Source organism: Uloborus diversus, chromosome 5 (genome assembly GCF_026930045.1).
Source record: "Uloborus diversus isolate 005 chromosome 5, Udiv.v.3.1, whole genome shotgun sequence".
NCBI lineage: Eukaryota > Metazoa > Arthropoda > Arachnida > Araneae > Uloboridae > Uloborus > Uloborus diversus.
The window spans coordinates 43,489,580-43,506,516 of NC_072735.1; the positions used below are offsets into that span (position 1 = coordinate 43,489,580).

The window sequence follows — 16,937 nt, forward strand, 5'->3', positions numbered from 1 at the left end:
TGAAGATAATCATTCTGCAATCAAATGTATAACTAATGAAAATAGTTCTGGTAGACTGAAACATATTGATGTTAAGTTAAAATTTATTAGAAATATTTTAAATGTTGAAAATATATATATTGAATATGTTTCTACTGATAAGCAAATTGCTGATATGTTTACTAAGGCTCTTCCTAAATTTAAATTGCATGAATTTATGTCATTGTGTTGATTAGTAATAAGCGATTAAGGGCGGGTGTTGAATGTAAACGCTTTCTCTATTGGTTTAAAAGAAAAAAAACTGTGCTTACATCTTATTGGAAGAGACATTTGCAGCTTTCCACGGAGTTCGCAAAATCTCTTCTTTAATCCACCATCGGATTTTGGAGAAAGCTTATTGCTATTTGAGAAACATCATTGGATACTGAAAATCTGCCCTCTATTCTATTTAAAGAGCTGCAGTCTTGTTTATCGGGCTTCGCTACATTTCTCTATGTCTTGTATGTGTGTCCCCATGTTTCGTATTAAACGTATTTGTTTACGTTCAGCTGTCTGAATCTCTGCTTTACACAACCTTTCAACAGTTTCACCGTGATTTTCTTTACCTTCAACAGATTTGGCTCTTTTACAAATTAGGCAATTAGCAAAAAACATGAAACAGCAGAAAACATGTCAACATTTATCATTTTCGTGAACTGTATCATACTCGATATCCAGAACTCAATCCGTTTGACTTTGGCTTTTATTCTGAACAAGAAAAAAACCCCATCATTCTGAACAAGTTTTGCTTAAATGGAATTTTTTTTTTTTAAATTTCCAACTAGTAAAGTCTCATCCTGTCTTACGCTCTCCACAAACTTAACGTTCTTAACAGTATGATTGTCTATGAACAACTTTAACACTAGAACGACTGGCATTTTCTGTATACCTAGAAAGACTGAAGGGGCCACTGTGGCCCCTACCCATTTTTGGGGTGAATTATTTTGAAAATTCTTCCTGAGTGTGTCCACATGCCCAATGCACCTTCTTTCATGACGAAATAAAAACTTAGTATGCAATTATTTGTAGTGTTTCTCTCTATACTGGTCAAAAGCTTTGATCAGTTTTTCTTTTCAAGAGCAATGGCTACCATTAGGCTGTAAGCAGTCAGTACTGTTTATAGCATTTGGATATCCAACTGGCTGTATAAAGCGAAAGTTACAAGTTAAACTAGAGAGAATGACTTTTTTATGCTAGAACAATTAGGAGAAAGGAAAAAAAAATTAATTGTAAAAAAGCTTAGGGGCCACTGTGGCCCCTCCAGTCTTTCTAGGTATAAGGATCAATATTTACAGTACTATGAGGCGTATGATAAAATCATTAAACAAGCATTCAAATAGAGTCATATAATGAAAAGTCAGGAAGTTACATTTCGTTCCGTTAGACATTATCAGAGTTATTAAACAACAAACTATGCGAGGGGCCACACAGGCCCCTCCGTCTTTCTAGTATGAATTTGTAATTTTAAATAAACTGTAACGGTACCATGAAAGAAAAATTAAAATCAAACAATCTAGATAAAAATTCAGAGTGCGCAAGTGCTCCATGTTACCATTAATTATTTTTTTTCAAATTTAAAAATAAAGAATGCGCCTTGAAGGCATGCTAAAAACAATCATTCATTTTTTACCTAAGATGTAAAATATTATTTTTCATTATTTTAATCTTTAGAAAGTAATGGCCCACTAGGCACAGTATCTTCTGCTTCCGAAACGTCAGCGCAAATTCAATACCCTCTATAGCGTTAGAATGATGTAATTTCTAGTCCTCAGAGTGCAGTTCATTTCCCTTCGAAGTTTGTAAGGACACTCCCACTAGTTGGAAAATAATGAAAGCATTATATACGCTCTTTCTTATAAGCGTTTCCTCAGTACTAAATAACGCTAAAAAAAAAAAAAAAAAAAAAAAAACGCGTAACACATACTGATAAAAATACTAAAGCAACGAAATACTAGTCTCACAAAAAATATTGCCTCATTTTTAAAGTTTATACCATCCATGTATGTGTTTGCTGCTATTAACTTTATTCTTATGTCATTCGTAGTAATATGGGTGCACTTACCCTCTTCTTGAAGTTGCTAACATCTAATCTCATACTTCTTGCATATTAGAAATCAATGGAAAAAGTGCGTAAAAGCATTTCCCCAGTATTACTCAGTTTTAAAAATCATGATATACTAATAAAATAATAAACCATTGCACTAGAGCCTTTAAAGAATCTCTCTTTTGGATTGTTTGGCTAAATGTAGTGCAATTGCAGAGAGAAAATACATTTATAAGGTCTAACAGATAGCTAATGACAAAACGTAAAACAATTATCTTAGTCAAGTAAACAAAACATCCATTGTACACATGAATGACGATATTTTTTCTCTTACCTCTAATTAATAGTTCTGTTTCAGCTCTTTCCTGTCCATTTGTATTATTAACGATGCAGACATATTTCCCACCATCTTGTACTGCAGTCTTTCGAATCAATAGTGTTCCGTTTAGTTCTATTATTCGTTGGCTTGATACATCAATTTTTTTAATACCATGCGAAGGACCATCTCTAAAGCGATACCATCTGAAAAAAACGTATATATGTTACTTTTACTCATCTACTTCAACATGTGAAATAACGCAGAAAAAATAACTCGTTCTGCATCCATCGTATATGCATCCAGAAGGAAACGAACTACTCTTACGTAACCTTAGAGCAGGAATTAAAATGGAGGGAGCAAGTCCAATCATCAGCTTAGCAAAAGCTGACCCAAAGACCCCAATTCAAGTGACTCAACAACGAGGAATGGTTGGCACGTTTTGAGTGAAACAAGAGAAAAAAACCTGATTTCTTCCAATGCTTTGCTTTATCATCTATCACGTGACTTGGAGTCTTGGTTTCACGGATAAAAATCTTAACTCTCTCCATTTTATCTCTTCTCAATGTACGAAACGTATTACACTTGTAGTGTACGATGAGATAAGAAAATTATAACAAAGTCAGAATAAAGGAACGTTTTATTTAGAGCAGCGTACTGTGCATAATACTGACGTATTGTTTACAATAATTTACTAAGATATTTTTAAAAAATACTTAAAACACAAAATAATTATGCGCTATACACTTTCAGATATAATTATTACTTATCCGTACAGTACATGATGGAGTACCAAATTGATATGTCAAATAGTTCAAAGGTTGTTTCCATTGTCACGATTTGAATCATTGTTTCGAATCAAATGATTTAGTAGGCATTCAAAATCGTTTTGCATCTGTGAAGTCAAATGCTCACATGAAACAATTAAGCTGCTTTGTTACATTGGACGTTACTATATTTGGATCAAAGATGTGATGTCTTTTCAGGAGCAAGATTGGTCACTTGTTACACTGTTAAAAAAAATTAGCCATTCATTTTTGTTCCTTAATTTACACCTAATACTTTGGTCAGATACACTAATGGGTGAATAAAAACGAAGCAAAAATGTTTACCTGGCTCCAATTTTTTTGAACGGAAAATATGAATATATGACTAAAACAATACCAGTTTTAGTCATATACGTTACAACTTCTAATTCACTTGCTGTGTGTTGGTTAACATTTTACGCAGCTGAGCTGATTTGAAGTGGATTTAATCAAGCGCCGCCTGCCTTGTCCAGTGGTCAGATAACTCTGACTGCAAAAGGAAGATCCGGGTTTGAATCCCGGCTCAGGAATGGAGGTACATCCTCTCTATTTTCCTCATTCTTTCGTTGTGTGAATGTGTTGTTATGCTGTGAATGGTTGCCTACCGTTTAAACTGGTGCTTATGGCATATGTGTACTGTAGAAGTTGAACTTACAACCAAATTACGGTACAGTTGGAAAAGTGAATCAGTGCACCTCACAACTGTCAGCGTAGATGGAAGAAAACAAGAACAACAACATTAAATCAACACATTAATGAACGTTTTTATTTATGTTTTTGTCAGAAAATTGGTAAACGAATAGCAGTCGTCAATCATTGCCTTCTAGAAGAATACTTTTTTTTCTTTTTTAACTGACTTCAAAAAAAGAGGTTATGATTTCGTCAAGAGGCTTTTTATGTATGTTTTCGGATTATTCCAAGACTACTGGACCGATTTGAAAAATTCTTTTTTTTTTTTGTTTGGAATGGTATACTTCGAGGATGGTCCTATTGTAATTTGGTCTGGATCTGATATGGGGTCCCGGAGAAATCCAAGAAACTTTGAATTTCACACGTTGTGGTTACGTAATCCATTTGACGTCAGCGGACGGAAAACGTCAAAGGTCAAGTGGTTTTTCCGTGATCGGTGTATTTTCACAGCAAAGGTTTTGCCTTCGTCTTGCACGAGAATTCTCACGGCATATGGATGATTAATTTTTGCCGCCTGTTAATTTTTACTTATGGACGTTGCCAATGTTTTATTATGTAGCAAAGCAGAAAATTAAATATATTTTGCTAATTTAATAGCTGACTCAATTACCTTTATACTGATTTTACTAAAAAAACTTAATTTATTCACTAAAATGTTTTTTTTGTTAATAATAATACATTTTTTAAATATATTTAGTGTTCAATTCAATTGGAATCGAATACAGAACACCCTTCCCCCGATGATTTAACTTATATTCTTTAACAATATGTTGTACGTGGTGTCTGGTTTCTTAAGTTTGACCTGTATTCCAGATTTACTATTTCACAATTTCACAATGCCGCCAGTTTAATTTTAAATTAGGGATTTACTAATTAGCAGGTTTTAAAAAAGGAGGAGGTTTTGAACTCGTCGGATTAGTTTTTTCTTTGTACAATGTTCTATAAATACTCGAAGACACCTGTACCCATGGGGGTGCATCGGGGGGGGGGGGAGAACACCTGTTGGCATGGGCCTGAGAATGAAGGGGGCCGAATATTTTTAAAACGAGGGGTGAACTATAGGGGTAAACAGTATGGAAAGGGTCCCGGAAAAGTCATTTGTGACGGGCCTCAAAATTTTTGTGCACGCCCCTGCCTATACCGATTAGGAAAATCGTTTTTTTTTTTGAAAAAGTATACTGCCCCGGTGGTCTAACGGTAATTTATGTTCGGGTTTGATGAAATTGAAGGAGCTCTTCAAATATCATACTCAGGTTTAAAGCGATTTGTTCTTTATTAACTTTGTATATCGTCCCACTTAGTGAACCAGTGTTTTATGATTTTTTTGTTTAGTGGATAGGGAGTGATCTTAATTTACTCTAAGGTTCCAAATCTTTGATTTACCCTATTTGTTCTTTAGAGAAAAATTATGGGTAAAAAGCAATAAATTTCATGTAATTTCCCTCAGGAACGATTAAATATAAAACCCATTATTAAAAACAATGCCATAAAACAAAGGTATGTGCCTTCTTTATCCATAGTTAAAGAAAGTACTAAAAAAACATTATTATTAAGAGTAATCATAAAGAAAATTTTGAATCAAGGATTCTCTGAAGCAAACATAAAATTCATTCTAGTGGAATTCCTTATCTTCATCTATAATGGGGGCATTTGAAGAACCATGCTACTTTTATCACGAGTTACATGACATGCATTCTTGTGAAACATAAATTATATTTTACAATTTTATAATTTATAATTTACTAATAAATATACCAATTTATAATTAATAAATGACATGTAGCGATTGTTGCATTTCTGCTAATGCTCGTTCATCGTGAGGTTTAGTTAAAAGTTTAAAGGGTTCTAAAACAGATCGAGCTATTACTTCAAGTTTTGACTATTGTGACAGCTACGTATGTTCATCCTTCCGCAAAGTTCTATTTTCCTAAATTTATGACAGCTTTATCGAGGGTTGTGTGATCTGTATGGTTGTGAAATATAATTTACAATGTACAATGTGATAATTTCAAAATTTACAATTTTACAATTTTTAAATTACAGCGACTTCTGTTGTTTCTTTAGTGACTCGTGAAGGAAAGTAAACTTTGATAAAGTCGAAGTAATAACGAATACAAAATGTTTTTGTACATAGTTGCGCGTTTTAAAAATATTTTCTTCACATACGTGCTTATCTTAGTTGTTTTCAGACTAATGTGCTGGAGTAGTAAGGCCTCAACGTCATGTACCACATAATCTATCCTACGAACCTATTTTATATTTACACCACTAAAATGTAAAACATAAATTACTTTTGAATAAAAAAAACCGCCTTCAAAAAACACCAAGGAATTAAAAAGCAAAAAATAACTGATTACACTTACATACTATTTCCTACCCAAAACTAGAAATGAAATTTATTTTACAATTCCAGTACAAAAATCAACTAAACTAAACACTAAATTACTATACGATTAATTTTTTAAATACCTAACTAATTATATACGATTTTTTAATTTATAATAAACTTTTGAAGTCGGGACCTCCTATAAACTACTACCTAACGTAACTGAGTAGGTTTAGTTCTAAATATTAATTTTGTGTTTGGTTAAATTAGTGTTTAATTCAGGAATCGGTGAGTTTTCAGTTACGTTAGGTCGTAGTTTATAGGAGGCCCCGACTTCAAAAGGTTATTAAAAATTAAGTGATCGTATATGATTAGTTAGGTACTTAAAATAATTCATCGTACAGTAATTAAAATCAGTGTTTATTTTATAATTGGGTGTTTAGTTTAGTTGATTTTTGTACTGGAATTGTAAAATAAATTTTATTTCTAGTTTTGGGTAGGAAATAGTATGTAAGTATAATCGGTTAGTTTTTGCTTTTTAGTTCCTTGGTGTTTTTTGAAGACAGTTTTTTTAATTTAAAAGTAATTTATTTCAGCATAAGTTTTCCGATTTGAAATCCATACACCAATTTAAGCAATTGTTACTATAAGGCACGAGTATTATAGCTTTTTTTTCAGCAAGCATGGATCCAGAAGAGGGAAGGATTGGTCATGATCCCCGCTCCCTGAATCGAAGAAATTATAGCCTGAAACTGCATTTTTAGGACTTCCATTCACCAACTTGATACCCGAAGTAATTATCATTTGATAATTTTAATCAACAACTTTATGTTTCTTCTTATAGTGCTCACGAATTCGATTTAAATTTGCAGTTTAAAAAGTTTATTTTGCAAATTATGAAATGCTATTGAAATTCATGTACTATTTATGCTAGAGTATCTCTAAAAGGGGAAACAACTTTACTTTCTTCTGAACATTTTTAATTATAAAAGGTGATACTTAATTTAAACTGGATACTTAAGTTTGTTAACCTCTCCCCCCCCCCATCAGAAAAAAAACTCTTATATAAAAGTGGTATTATTATTTTCTTTTTTTTTTAATGCGAAAAAGTTACAATCATCATTCTGCAGTAATTTTTGTTTGAAAAAGATTCTATTAGATGGCGTTCTCCGCCAATTTTATCTAAATTTTCAAACATTTGATCAAGCGTATTTTCAATATACGTATCTGAGATAAAATTTTAGCAATGTTGAAAATAAGAAGAGTAAAAGGCTAATTTAATTATACAAAAATGTACATTTGAATAACTTTAACATTTTAAGTTAAAAATGCCAATCATTCTAAGATTAGAGTATCACAAAAAGACACATATTTTTGATTCCTTCCATCTTTTATCTCAAGTTTTATATTGCTTTTATTCTAACTGATTTCATCACTATTACATGGAGTTGAGGTTCACTTTTTTTTTAAATTTCATCTCTACAAAAGTAATTTAACTTGTCTAAGAATGCCGATTTTTTTAATTTCGGAAAAAATACCTAAAATTATCTACAAACATATGGTCAGATAAAATTCTATGCATAATAATATGTAATAAACAACTGATTTGCATATTGTTCCTTCTCAAGGCCTATGTTTCTTCCCGAGAATGTTGCTATCTATGGTGAAAAAATGATTAAAATCGGGCCAGTAGTTTCGAAGATTACCCCCAGACAACCTTACATACAAAAGGAACTATTTCAGTATATAGATTGTATATTAGTATGTACGTTGAATGAGTAAGGAATTAGAAATTATTTTGAAGTAATTGCGAAAAACCTTAAATCAAATCTACTACGTGCGCTTCGAAAAATTACGCTTTTGAACATTTTAAAGAATTGAAAGAATTTAAATTCAGCAATTCTTGGACAATAAATATTAAATATTAGTGGATATTTAGCATTAAATTGAAGTAAAACGAGCTTTTTATTATTTACTTTCATTTTGGTGCTTAATTACGTCAGACATTTAAATACATTCAATGTGTCAATTCCACGTCATGTATATTACCGAGAGAGATTTCAAGAGTTCGAAGGAAATTTATATTTAACATCGATTAAGGGCAATAAAATAATGCCATCATATTAAGAATTCTTTGAGGTTAATATTCCACGGAGCGTTGACTGCAGATGATGATAATTATAATGTCATTATTTAAGAAATTTTGAAACGTGATACTTGCTCGGAAATTCGTGAGCAGTTTCCTATAAATATCGACTAAAAGTATTTAAGCACATTACGGAATATTTATAGAGATGGAGTTTTCCCCGAACATTATTCATTAACCATGTAATATATCTCGAAAGTGAAACAAATTGTTCGATTGTATCTTAGTATGTAGAAGTTTTTTTGTTTGTAGGTGAAACGAAACTAACTGGTAAGATTTCGACAATAATAATGACGGACATACAGGTACCTGTATGGGGATGTGGAGTATCTTAGGCCATTTTTTAAACGCTTGGTCCTTTAGTTAATATTTAATGGCGATAAAATAAACTATATTCTCTTAATGCATAATATTTTCTTATACTGCATCTATTTTTACGAAACTTTACTTTTGTACTTCAGTACAAAAGTACACTGCGTGGCAAGAAATAAAATTTTGACATCAATTCTTGAAGATTCTTATGTAAAATGACTTCCTTCATTCCGTTATCCCCCCTTACCCATCAATAACAGGATACATCCCGACAGTATCTTTTTTTTTTTTGAGTTTTCGATTTCTTCATAGTCATTATTTTGATTTTGAAGAGAAAAAAGTTTTATATTAACTGTTAGCATTCCTCTGAAGAGCCAGACAGTTGAACATTTCAAAATCATTCAAATTTGTTGCAAGGAGGGCAATTTAGGAGGGATTTTAGCCTTGAAATAATTGAAAAATCCTCACAAACCCTTTTTCCCTGGTACTTTTTTAATCTTCTTCTTCTAACTTTTTAGTGCTAAACCAGAATATCGGTTGTAACATTCGTATCAGCCCCATATCAAAAATTTCTTCACGTTATAGAAAACAAACCTTGAAGGTGCCGCTCTTTTCATGGTTTCAGCGAAAAACTTCCTCAAAACAACATATATTCAAAATACATTCGTAATAAATTGTGAACTTAGTTTATTTGCTATCGTAAAATTGATTACATATACTTTATACTGTAAATTTCTTAGCTAAAAAAATGCAATACTAGAACAAGTTCGCACGAGGTCGGTGACACTTTAAAACATTATTTTTATTTTATTTATTTATTTATTTATTTATTTATTTATTTTTTTTTTTTTTTGAAATTTTGATTTATGAGTGGTGTTGATACTCAGGGTTTTATAGTTAAAAGTATTTAAAATTTTTATTTGAAAAGAATAATGATTTTTTTAATGGAAATTTAAGGGAAAATCTCGACTTATAAGTCTCCCTACTTGCTAAAAATGCTTATAATGTAGAGATTTATACCCTTCTAGACCTTCAGAAGAAATGAAGCGGTAAAAATAGTGCTTCATTCCGTGTCTAACGCAGAACCATTACCGTAAAAACATCGAATTATAAAAAGCAAAAAGAACAGTGTCTTAGATAAATCGAAACTTTTTTTTTTAAATGGCATATATACTATATGATTCTTTCTTGTTTATATTTTTTTTATCAGATGAATGCAATTAATTCTAACATATTTAAAAATATTTTTTTTCAATATTTTTACACCGTGTGTTTTCGCAATATTTATTTTTTTAATAACAAAACGAAGATCAACTTCATTAGAAAATAGTTGACACTGAAAAAAAAAAAAAAACTTTATACATTAAAAGAGTGCACGTCTAATTGAACTCAGTAATTAACTGGATGTTTAAAAAAAAAAAAAAAAACGAAATAAATACTTTTTTTTTGAAATTAGATAAGGAATTACGCGTTCAAAAGATATATCCTGAAAGTAGTTGTCATTCAAATAAATTCGACTAATTTACTTGCGTGAATTCTAAGTACGTTTCTTTGCCTGTTTAGTAAGACGAAAAGTGGTTTATCGAAAGACGTAAAATGTAATTTTTTCTGAATTTCTATTCGTAGTTAACATTGCAAAATTAAGGTTCATTTTTTTATGCATGAATAGAGTAATACATATAAATGACTCCACTGACTTTTCATGGAAAAGTGTCTTTTTAACCAGGAACTAGCTTTAGTTTTTTAAGTGTGTCCATAAATTACCGCTGTAAAATCAAGTCACTCAAAACGTAAGGTATCTTTACTGCCATGGGCAGGTAAATGGTAGTAACTGCAAAATTTTCATCTGTTTACATTTTTGTCATTTGATGCATGTTAGCTTATTTGTACAAGCTTGCTTTTTGGTTTACGCTGAGAGAAAAAAGTCTAACTCTAACATTTTCTTATTGTTAGCTTTCAAAACGCGTTTATTCAGCTAACTCGAAAACTCATTTCTGCAGATACTGTCGTTTACTTCCCACAGCAGTTTATTTATGCGGATTAAAAGTTATGTAAATAAGTAAACGAATGTTAATAAAATTTGGCACTGTGGTCCGTTTGCCAATAACTGTTAATAAAGATGTTATAGTTGACGAAAAATAGTTTTGGAATTATAAAATTGCAAATGCTTATTTTTAGTTAAATAAATTAGCCCCAGATTTAACTGCTACACCTTAAACACTGTGATATGTAGCAGGTAAAGGATAATAACTCAGTAAATTATTGAAAAAAACTAATTCTACACGATTTAAAGTGGTTTTTTTTTTTGGAAATTATACATTCATATTAATTTTTCAAGAACGAGGTCCACTCCTCTTAGTGAGCTTTGGAGCTATTATTAAAAAATGTAAAATGTTGGTTACTTCTATTATTTGTTAGATTACGTCAAGGCTTAAATTACGTTAAGGAAAATCAAGTAGAGACTGCGCACAAAAGGGCTCGAGGGGAAAGAGTTGAGTAAGCACTCTGATGTTTTCTTAGTTGTACAAGATCAGTATTCAAGTGCGCAGGTGTAAGTACATGCTGGTTCTTCAGAAGATGTGAAAAAAATATCGATACTTAGAATTGTTTGACCAAGCTAATTTTCTGAATTTGCATACATTTTTCTCTAAATTTTATGAATTGGCGATACAGTAAAATAATTGGAAGTTCTCTCATAAAGCTACTTCTCTAGAAAAACATTGTTAGCTGCAGTAGTTTTTCTAGCAGCGGCTTTGTTTGGAAAAAGAAAACCTCGCAATCTCTCCAACCGAGTGTTTGCTCATCTGTGAAGAGACTTGGCGATCTGGCGTCGTTTGTTTACAAGGCAGTTCTCTTACCTTGTAAACAGAGTAAACTTATCTATTACTCTGTATTTTTTTAATTTTCTGACGTTTCTTGGTTTCTTTTTTCCTTAAATGGCAATTTGTGCTTCCTTTATAAAAAACTGTGCATTTTCTGAGTTATTAATGATTACGTTAAAAAATGTACGCGCCTAATTAATAATAGTTATAACAATACTTTCATTTTTAAGGTTAATTATAGTTGTTAACATTTTAGTTGTATAGTTACTATTAAGAACATTTTCCTACCCATGCGCGCAAAATCACCGGCCGAATAAAGACAGATTGCGTAAAATCGCCCTCTTTGTTTTGTTAGATTTGTTGCATTACAACAAATAATTGCACCAAAATAGCAATAAAATGCATAACCAACAAATAGTGCTCTAATTAAAAGCGAATAATTTAGAGAACATCGGTTACTAGAGTGCTTTTTTACTATTATGTAGAATTGTATTTAAGCTGTTAGCTTTGCGTTTGCTATCTGTTTTCTAAGGTAAACCTTGATTTAAAAAGAAAAAAATGAGTCTTTGAAGCCGTAAAAGAGATCGTTGCACATGCCCTGAAGGAGCTAATAAAAAAGACTTCCAGCACTGTTTCGAACAATGATAGGTTCGCATTGAACTTTGTATAGATAAAGGACAGGTGTATATTAAAGGTGATAATAAGTAAAAATGTATGAAGAAAAAATAAAATGTTTAACAGCTTCAGTCTCGTTATTTAACAACCGCACCTCGTTTGAAGAAACCTCATAGAAAATTGGGCCGAAATCGTCTTCATAAAATTATATAGTAAAAATCGGAATAGTAATCTTTCAGTCACTATAGCTACCTCACAGTTATTAGAGTACAATTTTAAGACTCCGGTTCCAGTTTTATTTGAAAAGAACGGCAACGTTTACAGCCCCTGTATTTTATTCCACTGATGATAAAAAATAAAAATGGTTTAACTGTCATGCGAAATCTTGTCAGGGTTCTTTACTCGCACAATACTAAAACTATAATCCTAAACAAATTTGGCAAAACGTTCAGCTGAGAATGTAAGCAATAAAGTAAATTCTTTCTCGGTTAAACATTTTTCATTTCGTTCTACGATAAAATATTCAAGAAAATATTTTGCATACTGTTCATTCCAACTAAATGCTGCTGTAAAATATGGTTAGTTAAATTAATTAAAGATTTAAAAAAACATATTCTTACAAATTCACACAAAACAATAAAAATTTTTACCTGGTATAACGTTATCCAAGTTTGTTAATCCAGAATTTTCTTGTGTTTACGCTTTCACCATTTAACAATCAACTCACGTTTTAGAAGGAAATAAGGAAATCTAACATTATTTTGAGAAGCTCGAGAATACTATTAAGCGGCGAAACAATTTCTGTAGCTGAAAGCAATCTAAGACACGTCGAATGCGTTAATAATTACTTATAACAAACTGCCTATGTTTACCAACAGACACACGTGGAATGCATTGTTGGACCTTTTTCTTTAATTTTGTAAATCGCCACAAGGTAGCGTATTCGAGAGCTGGAGTTGCGAATAATTTCTGCTAAAAAGTGTTTGATTAGTGAGTAAGCGTTAACTGGTGCATTTTGGTGTGAATTAAAACTTTTACTGATTCAGGCAGTAAGATTATTTCTCATGCTCGATTTATTAAAATTTAATAACTTAGAGAAACACTTAAAGTTAAAACTAATGCTGACTACAAAATGTAATTTTTGCTGATAAAATACAGATTTCAATTTATTATTTAAGTAAACTTTAACAAAATACTTTGATATGTAGCAAAATCACCTAATGCATTAATGCACTGATCAAAACTTGAATATTTTAGAGAATTGTTTACAAACTGACTTAGGCAAGATTTCCCCAAAACTCTAGCTTTCGCATTAATAACCAATAGGGAATAATGGCTTTAAACTCTGAGCTGAAAATGGTTGGTAAAAAGCAGTGCCACAGAGTAAGTTGGTTACTCAGACGGAACTTCATTTCCTCTTTCCTTAATTATTCACTTCAGTTCACTGCAATAAAATTTGGGATCGAGGGAATGCACTTGTTCCGAGAACGGCCGAGACGAATTTCCTTAATTAACGATTTAAGGGATGGAGTTTCAAATCTCTGGATGTGCTTTTCATTCGAAAAAGGCATCGGTTGGGATAATTTATTGCAACAAAGTGGATTTATGCGTGTTGCATTATTTATTATGGGAATCGGAAAATCAACTTTTGCAAAATTAGTCACATAAAGTGCACTGCGTCTCAATTTAAAAATTAGTTTTGAATTTTAACTATTTACCGATTTCTCGCCTTTTGACGAGATTAAGAAAGAGATATAGTTGTAAAAAACACGTTTCAGAGCATGCTTTAGTAGTTGGAAAATATTGATAATATTGAGAATCTAATGAGTTTTCCTTACACCTGCTAACTAATAGCACTTTTGGTTTTCGATTAGGAAAATTTATAAATTCGCGCAGAAATATTTGTGCAGATTCTACAAGGGAATTTCTCAAATATATAGTCAAATGTATTTTTCAGCGTTGCATTTTAAATAAGTTGTGTACGTGAAATGAGACAATGTAGACCAATAAGGCCAAACCGCCCTTTTTCTATGTAGGATAGCCAAAACTCACAACGTCCTGAATATATCGTCTTCGAAAAGCCTAAATGAAGATAAAGCGTTAGCAACAAGCTATTTCTTATTAAAAGCCAAGAAGAAGCCAATATACGAAAAAGAACGACTTATTATGGCTCCAAACGTGATCGCTGATTTTGCCCTTTCCATTAAAGGGTTTTAGGTTAAAAGTTTTGAGTTTATCATAAGTGGTTAAAAACGTTTTTATATTGAAAGCAAATAATTTCTCATTTTTTAAAAAAAGTTTGTTAGTATCTTTATTTTGGCGTTATTTCAAAAATTGCCATTATAGTGACACCTGTCCCTAATAAGACCAATTTGTCAATGTTTTTTTAACTATTGCCAAACTTAATATAAACTTAAATTTTTACAAGGAATGTTTTTTTTAAAGTAATTTTTATGAGTGTTTCGATAAATGCCCTAAGACTGGAGACAGTTGAACAAAATGAGCAAGATGTTAGGCCTAAAAATCAGATTCGCCATTTTTGACACACTAACCTTAAAATTTGTTTAACTGATCGCTACGATAATTTTACCTATTTTCTTTACATCTTCAAAATGAATGTTACGTCTCTGATAAAAGAAGGAGTATCTTCTAGCAAAGAGAAAAATCCTAGCTATATCCGCGATATTTTCACGGCATGGAGTGAAACAAAGTTTGAATATCTGCCTGGTGAAGAGTATTCCATATTGTTTGTATGCGCAACCGAAGTTCGTCTGTCGAAACAACAGGACGAGGATCACGAGCGAGACGCCGCCAAACGAAATCCCACACATGTTCAATCGGTGACATATCCGGGGAATATGCAGGCCAAGTAAGAAGTTGTACCCGCTGCGAATCAAGGTAGGATTTGACAGTCCTGGCGACATGTGGACGGGCATTATCCTGCTGGAATACAGCCCCTGGCAATCCTTGCAGGAAAGAAATAGCTTGGGGCTGTAAAACTTCGTTTATGTATCGGGTACTGTTCAAATTGATCACAATTCGTAGCAATTGTGATCGTCCATGATATGCTATGGCACCCCAGACCATAACTTCGGGTGTTCGTAAATTGTGGTGGCGATTTGGCGATATTAGTTCATTGGAAAAAATGTTATGAGTAAAAAACAGTCAATTTCATGCAATATTTTGTTGTGTTTTTTTTTTTTTTTTGTTTTGTTCGTCCTCTCACAGCGTCTCACCTAGTGAACCGATTTGGTGATTTATTTTTTAATGGATAGGAGATGGCTCAACTTAGGTTCCATTACCTCGTTTGAAGACATTTGTTAATTAAAAAGAAAGTTATGGGGAAACAACAGTCAAATTCGCGTAATTTCCCTGTTAAATGATTAAATATAAACAGTGACGGATCCAGACTATGGATTTTTGAACTGAATATGTCTTTGGATGTCCAAATGATTCAAAATGTTTGTGTTGGTATTATTTTTTAATACTCATTAATGTGAAACACCTAAGGGTCACGTAAAACACTAGATTTTTTATTTGCTTACTATTCTTCATCACTTCAAACTTTCAACATCTTAACTTTTTTTCATTTTTAACATTTTTGTATCTGGAAATATACATCTAGGACTGACGGTAGCGAAAATACAGGGCTTGCATATTAAACAGGGAGAGCTGTACATCTTGGCTTCTGATAAAAAGTAAAATTTGCTCATTTACTCTACAAAAAATATCAGGAAAAGATTTCCATTGTTTTTAAGTAAATAATCAAGCATTCAAGTAAAATAACTTTTGCCACATTCTTGGCAAAAAAATTCCCTAATTTTTGATGTCTAGAGTTTATGAAAAAGTCATATTTAAAGAAATAACGCTTACATGACAAAGCAAAAATATTTTGATGTAAGAAATGATAATAGGGAAAATCAACGATGGTCATTTTCGCAAAAAAAAAAAGAAAAAAAAACAGCTTGAATGGTGCTTTTAAAGTTGAGGTACAACATGTATAATTGTTCCACGTACCTTTTAATGTAGTTTTTTTTTTCGATACGAACTTGAAAAGCAATATTACTCGAACAAAAAAAAAAAAAAAAAATACAAATTCTACTTTCTGTGTATATCCTATTACGACAAAAAAATTTCTTACTTAAAGAGTTATACTGCGTTACAAGTTCTGAGAAGCGTTCTGAGGGAATTAGATTTTAATGAGGAGAATAAAAAACAAAGGTCAAAACCTATTTACGACAAGTTATTTATTTTGCTTGAATATTTAAGGGGATGAAAACCGTCTTTTTTATGTATATATATTCTAAACTTGCATCTGAGAAAAAATACGCTAGTTTGATGTTTGTGATGAACTTAATTTAGATAAGATACTTTAAATCTTTATACAGAATTATAGGTTTTGTTAATCTTTTCCAGTTAAAGATACGAAAACACCTCCATTTCTGAAAACATATTTTCGTCTAGATAAAAGAAAATAAAATCAAAATATCTTACTCTTACAAAAACTAATATTTGTGAAACGCATAGTTTAACAAGTTCGGAACTCTAAGAGAATTATTTTGTAATTGCAAATAAAATTAATTCTTAAACATTTTTTTCTTATACTGAAAATTTACGTATTTCGTAGTTACATATAGGATTAAAACTTTTTTAAGACAGAAAATTCCGATGATCATTAATAAGAGATTTAGTTGTGAACAAAGATAATTTCAATGAAAATTCAAAAGAATGGTATAAAGATTTTTTTTTTTTTTTTTTATGTTGTACAATTTTTACCAGCTTGGGTTTTGAAATATGCTTGCGGAAAGTAATATATTTTTGAATTGTATGAACACATATTTT

The 16,937-nt window shown here is 31.5% G+C and overlaps 1 protein-coding gene across 1 annotated transcript in view; it reads right to left on the reverse strand.

The window, feature by feature from the left end:
* The window catches only part of LOC129223379 (cell adhesion molecule Dscam2-like), a 288,920-nt gene that overhangs the window by 112,135 nt on the left and 159,848 nt on the right, over positions 1-16,937 (reverse strand). Inside the window, exon 6 of the mRNA XM_054857958.1 lies at positions 2,397-2,584. Within this exon, the coding sequence (XP_054713933.1) occupies positions 2,397-2,584 (188 nt within the window). The remainder of the gene's footprint in view (positions 1-2,396; positions 2,585-16,937) is intronic.